Source organism: Coturnix japonica, chromosome 2 (genome assembly GCF_001577835.2).
Source record: "Coturnix japonica isolate 7356 chromosome 2, Coturnix japonica 2.1, whole genome shotgun sequence".
Classification (NCBI taxonomy): domain Eukaryota; kingdom Metazoa; phylum Chordata; class Aves; order Galliformes; family Phasianidae; genus Coturnix; species Coturnix japonica.
The window spans coordinates 74,722,315-74,728,314 of record NC_029517.1 but is presented as its reverse complement, the minus strand read 5'-3'; the positions used below and the strand labels follow the sequence as shown (position 1 = coordinate 74,728,314).

Here is a 6,000-nt window from a genome sequence, read left to right as displayed (position 1 = left end):
GGTTCTTGCAGGATTAGCATCCTTATGTTGGTTGCTCTTTCCCTGGTTAAAGAAAGATGCTGATGTGCTATCAAAGTTTTGTCTAATACTGTCTGAAATTCAAGTTACCAGTGGAGAGGAAAGGAAACTTAGATGAGTCAAAAGTTAACGTTTTTAATTTCTGTAGTGTAAGTGGTGATAATTGTGATATCCCTGTTTTCCTTGATTTTCCCGGGAACTCATCACTTCTCTTATTGTCAAGACATGCATGCTTTAAGCTCTCCAGAACTTTTTATAATCTTTGTGGCCTGGAATTGCTTGTAGACCACAATCTCCCACAGGGGGAAGGACTGCTTATCTGAAAGAGGCAATGTGAAGGCTTAGTGATTGCACTGTTCAGATCAAAGAGTCATTGCAGACTCACATCATCACGAAGGATAAACATGGCCCAGCCTTACCCAAGCACTAGAGATAACGAAATCTGTCAATTTGGCTTCAAACCTCAGCACAACAGTGTGGACTGCACAAAAGGCTGACCTGTGGGTCCCATTCTCCTCTGATTTGACTGGAGACCTTAGCTGGTTGTGATGTTCTCTCTCCCCAGGTATCTCTACACCTGGTCTATGTCTGTTCACCTCATCCCACTCCAAAGTGGTGTTGTGGTGGTTGAGTGCTCACAAAGAAGGTGTATGGTGGCTGTTGAGAGGGACTCTGCATCAGATCTCCCATTTGCTTAAAGAATGTTTCCTGGAAGAGCAGTGAGACAAACCTGAAGGCAGGAGCTGTGAGCTGTGCTCCTTTGCTACCTTCTGCTTCAGCACAGCTCTTCTGAACCAGAGGAATCAGCTAAGCTTCGGACAAAGCTGGAGTTGAGACCAAGGAATCCAGGCAAGACACAGAGACAGCGAGGGGCAGTGGGAGTCAGCTTGGTGCACAGCTGCATGGGGAGTGGAGTTGGTGACTGAGATTTGCGGAGAAGGTTAACAGGAGGCACAGCAATGCCAAGTGCCACTCTAGAGAGCAGAACACACCAGTCGCATCCTGGGGGCCTCAAGGTCTGACCTTCCTGCTCTTTGCACAAAAAAAATATGTATTTCATGCCTCAGGATTATTTATTTTCTAGTTAAGAGTCTACAAGCAGCTAAAACCTTTCTATATAACAAATTTTGTGATGATATTACAATAAAATACTTTCCACTGAGCATTAGGCTGAGTGTAAATGTCAGTTCTGCTTACAGGCTGGAAACAAGGAGGGACAGTTAACTACAGAAAATAAACACTCCATGCGTTGGCTGTTTCCTTGTTCAGGCTCTTGGGAGCTAAGCTAGCATATGAAACAAAAAACCCAGCCTGTAACTCCGCAAACTGAAGTTCTGGGGTTCTCATGCAGCGAAGCTGTGTGATAGCAACACAGGGGCTGCATGCAGGAGCTGAGGTCTCGCTGCAGGACTACAGCAGCAGCTCGAGCTGCAAGCTGATTTCTCTTTGGCGTAACTGTTCAGCGTAGCGCCACAAACTGAACAAACCCCCACGCAGCCGCTCACAGCTGGGCCCCGCGCTGCACCAGCCGACCACGCCCGTCAAACTCCACCGCCTCCCGCTCCGCCTTCCTGTTCAATCAAGCGCCGAGCGGCGGATTGCGGTGGGGATCGATTTTCTCGGCACTACCATTACCGCTTTCCGCTCCTCCCGTCGACCGCAGTTCGGCCCGACTGCCCGTACCGCAGCGGAAGGGGTAGGGTGTGCCCAGGTCGTCTGTATTCCTCCGGTTGAGGTGGCTGGTCGGAAGCCCGGCGTTCTGTGCTCGTGTTCCACTTGGCAGCGAGGGACTATGGAGCGCGTCTTTACGCCGCTGGACTGTCTCCTGCCCGCTGGTACGGTATCTCCCGTAGCCGTCGCTTGCCTTCGGAGCGGCGACAGTCCTAGGGTGGCTTGCCTTAGCTTCACTGCACGGGCGGGCAGCGGCCTTAGTGTGGTGCCCGGGGCTGCCCGGTGCCGTGTATGGCTGTGGAGCGCTTCAGCGCGGGCAGAACACGTGTCCGACAAGGAGAGAAGCTGCTTTTGCTAGTGAAACAGCACAGTCGGTTCTACGGGCCCAAGGAATGTGCTGCTTGGGTTTGAAGTAAACTCCCTTATATGGGAATTCACGTCCGTTTAAGCCCCTTCAGGCTTAATTGCTATCTTCACTTAATTTGTCATAGCTGTCTTGTATTGGCAGGTCTCAGGCCTCTCTTGGAGTTGGTGGTTTGGCAAGGGGGTGTATGGGGCTGCTTTCCTGATGTGCCTTTGACTTTAGAAGTTCTGACTTCAGGTGCCGAGTAGAGCCTTTGCTGTTGTGGAACCACCACGTGCATCCAGCTGCCTGATCAGTGCTGCCAGATAAAGCTTTGTGGGTTGGGTTTTTTCTTATTTACTTACCTGTATTTATTTCTTGTTATCCTAAGCTGTTCTGTGTTCTTTTTCTCTTTAAAGAGAGAGAGAATTTGCACGGAAAGGAGATTTCAGTGAGTTACCTTTGATTCATTGTAATGTGATGCCTTTTTGTCTGAAATGAGGAATAGCTACTTACTGAAAACATGCGGTAATATTGTGATAAAGGTACCATAAGAATTTATCCGTGGGGAAGATCTGATGTTTCTATCTATGTTCTAAAATGTTGCATTTCTGTGATGTTAGGCTTAGAATGTTTCCTGGATGTGTTTTTTGTCTTTATTTTTCCTTTTTTTTTTTTTTTTTTTTTTTTTTTTTTTTTTTTATGCTTGGTTATGTTGAAGATTTAGGTTGTTTAGTTTGCAGATACCCTGCAGCCCTGTCAGAGCAGAACCTTGCAGCTGGGCTGCAAGGAGTGTGCTTCTGGAGAAATGGCTGCTTCAAGTGAATGAACCAATGTGGTTATGCCGGACTGTGTGCCTGTGTGAAATACAGGGATACTGTGTTTGGAGCCTCATCATTGTTAGCAGCCTTCCTTACTTGTAGCAGTAGGATTGGCACTGTAGGTAGGATCTTTAAGGTCTTTTCCAACCCAAGCCATTCTACGATTCTCAGCATTTTGAATTGGTTATCCTGCATAAAGCTTGCAAGGCTGATCAGAATAATTTGTCAATTCAGCAGTTAAATAGTAATTGTACCACTGCATTCTTAATAACTGTTCTGTATCACAATGGTTTTTCTGTTCTTTTTCCCTATTTTTTTTCAGTTAAAAAAGTCTAGCTTGATGTTGCATCCAGTTACAATACAGATTGCATGGTGTTAACTTTAAGTTGGATGAAGATGATACACTTCAGTGTATTCAGAAAACAAAAAGCTGTTTAATATTTTTTGTTTGTTTTTGTGTTTTTTTTCAAAAATAAAGGGAACAAAAATTAGAAGGTGTAAAATATGATAAGATGGAGGAGAAAAGCTGTAGTTCATCAGTTCCCTTGAGCTTGCAGTGGTGTATTCTGACTCCACCACCTCCCTGGGCAGTGCATTCCAATGCCTGACTGCCCTTCCCTTTCTGAGAAGTAATACTTCCTAATGTCCAGCCTGAAATCTCCCCTGGTGCAGCTTGAAAAAGAGCTGTATTTATTTTTGTAAGAGAGGTTTGTGAGTGTGCTTCAATGTAATGGGCAAAGGTGTACCAAGATGCAGTGTCTGTAAAAACATGCATGCCTATCCTGTGGGCTGTATGAGGCCCAGCTGAGCTCCCACTGCAACCCTGCTGCCACGCTGAGCAGCATGACCCGGCTTCAGGACACTGGGAGGGCTCAGGGCAGTGCTGACAATATGGCACTATGCTTAATTTGCAAGGAAATTGCATCTGTTCTCAAAGATTACAATTTGAGAAGACATTATATGAAGAAATATGCTGCCAAATTCAATGCATATCAAGGAATGGTTAGTAAAGACAAAATAGAACTGAGAAGTCTGTCAACTCAACAAAATAATTTTAAAAAGTTAAAAATAAAATGGCCTCTGTTATGAAAGTTAGCTATGTGATAGCAAATCTGATTGGAAAAAAAATCAAAACCATTTCCTGATGGTGAGTTTGTTAAGCAATGTATGGAAAGCACAGCAGATATAATGTGTCCTGATAATAATTTAAAAATATACATATAAACTGGATTTTTCTAAAATCAGTTTGTCTCAACAGACTGTAGCCAGGTGAAATGAAGAAATAGAATAATCTATCAGAAAAAAAAAAAAAAAAAATTGGAGAGTTAAAGCTGCTAATTTCAAATTTTAGGCCTTAGTAATAGATAATACTGATGCTACAGATACAGCTCAACTTGTCATTTTCAGTACAGGTATCGATAATGTTATAATGTTACTGAAGAAATGACTTTTTTGGTGCCATTAAAAATGCAATTAATTCTCTCAGTTTGTATGAAGCAGTAAAAGGAATACTTGAAAGCTATTTTCTTTAACTTTGCGCAACATATCTGGTGTAACTACTGATGTTGCCCCAGTGATGACTGGTAAAAGAGAGTGACTTGAAAAATAAATAGGAGATAAAGCAGTTACCTCCAGTAAATCATGTTTGATGAGACATCAGCATCAAGCAGGAAGAAAATTTATGTGCAAAAACTTTAAAAATGGATAGTGTCATGCAGATTGTCATCAGATGAATTTTGTAAAGTCCGAATGACAGAATCATTGCCAATTTTAGAAGTGTCTTAAAAGTATGGATGCTGATTATGGGGCCATTTACTTTTCTGAAGGAAGGTGGCTAAGCTGGGGTAAAATGCTAAAAGGACTTTGCAAAGTAAAATTAAGTCTTTTATGGAATTAAAAAAAAAAAATTGTTCCAGAACTTGAGTATTAAAAATGGCTCACTGATTAGGCTGTGCATTTGGATGAGTTAAACATGCACCTTCAAGGTGAAAATCACCTGATCCGTGTTATGTTTCAAACCAAAATGGCATTTGAAATGAAACTTAAATTATGGTAAGCAAATTCATGCATTTTGATACATTGGCTAAAACAGTGAAAAATATGCAGCTCTGCTTTCCATTTTGATAAGTTTGAGAATAGGTTTAAAGATTAAAAAAATAATAATCATCATCGTTTTTGCGTATCTGCAACTCTGTTTTCAGTTGGCATAAACGCATCACTTGCAAACATATAGAGTTGCAATAGGATATTCAACTCAAAAATTTGGTCATGTCTCTTTACCACCTTCCAGAGAAAAATATCCCTCCCTGTGCAGTCACACTGTATTCATGTCATCACTTTTGGCAGTACATATATTTGTGAACAATTACTGTCAAGGATGAAGCACAGGAAGAGTAATATTTCATTAAAAAACTCTGACAAACACCTTGAGAACTCAAATTAACAACTGCCATCGAACCAACCTTCTGTTTCATAAGAGCAAGGTCAAAAATCCCACTAGTTTTATGTTTTTGTTTCCTTCTGTCATTCGTGTTTTAATATGAATTCATAAAAATAAGCTTTCTTACTTTACATTAACTTTATTATCAATTTTATATGTAGCCCATGGCAGTTCCTGTTCTCTCAGTGCAACCTGTGGAAGCCAAAAAATGGAACAACCATTGTGTAAAGGATTTTAAGGATTCTGTGGTGGTGTAGAAAAGATTCCTTCCCTCATAGCTTGAACTTAAGGTGCCTTCACACTCATACAGCTCAAGTTTCACATCTGTACCTCTGTAATTGTTTCTGTCTGAACTCATGCAACACTGGTTTCCTAACAGCTCGCCTCTGGCACTGAGCATTTTTGCATTTGGCCAATACTCTTTCATGCTTGGAATTTCCTTCCTTGTCTAACCGCCTTTTCTGCCCATTTCCTTTCAAGCACAAATTCTTTCATGGGGATGCCCAAGTATAGTTCTAGACTAATGTGATAAAAAGCAATGAAACATCTTCAGAGAAAATCAATGTTTTCTGTACACTTGAGAGTCACTACTTTAAACCTATTTGCTGCTTGATTCTATTTCACTGTGTTCACTGCATCATTTTTTTCTGAAGTGTAAACTGCATCACTCCATCTGCGTGGCTGGATGTCTGGGGCTCAGCATGTGC

At 41.9% G+C, this 6,000-nt stretch overlaps 1 protein-coding gene across 5 annotated transcripts in view; it reads left to right on the top strand.

The window, feature by feature from the left end:
* The first annotated feature begins 1,499 nt into the window (after positions 1-1,499).
* Positions 1,500-6,000, top strand: part of TPK1 (thiamin pyrophosphokinase 1) — a 96,655-nt gene continuing 92,154 nt past the window's right edge. For 2 of the 5 annotated variants that reach the window (XM_032443015.1, XM_015854987.2), the window contains exon 1: positions 1,569-1,853. In XM_032443015.1, the coding sequence (XP_032298906.1) occupies positions 1,811-1,853 (43 nt within the window). In that variant the 5' untranslated portion in view covers positions 1,569-1,810. Of the gene's footprint in view, positions 1,854-6,000 lie in introns of all 5 variants that reach the window. The other 3 variants (XM_032443016.1, XM_032443014.1, XM_015854985.2) reach the window with 3 other exon arrangements.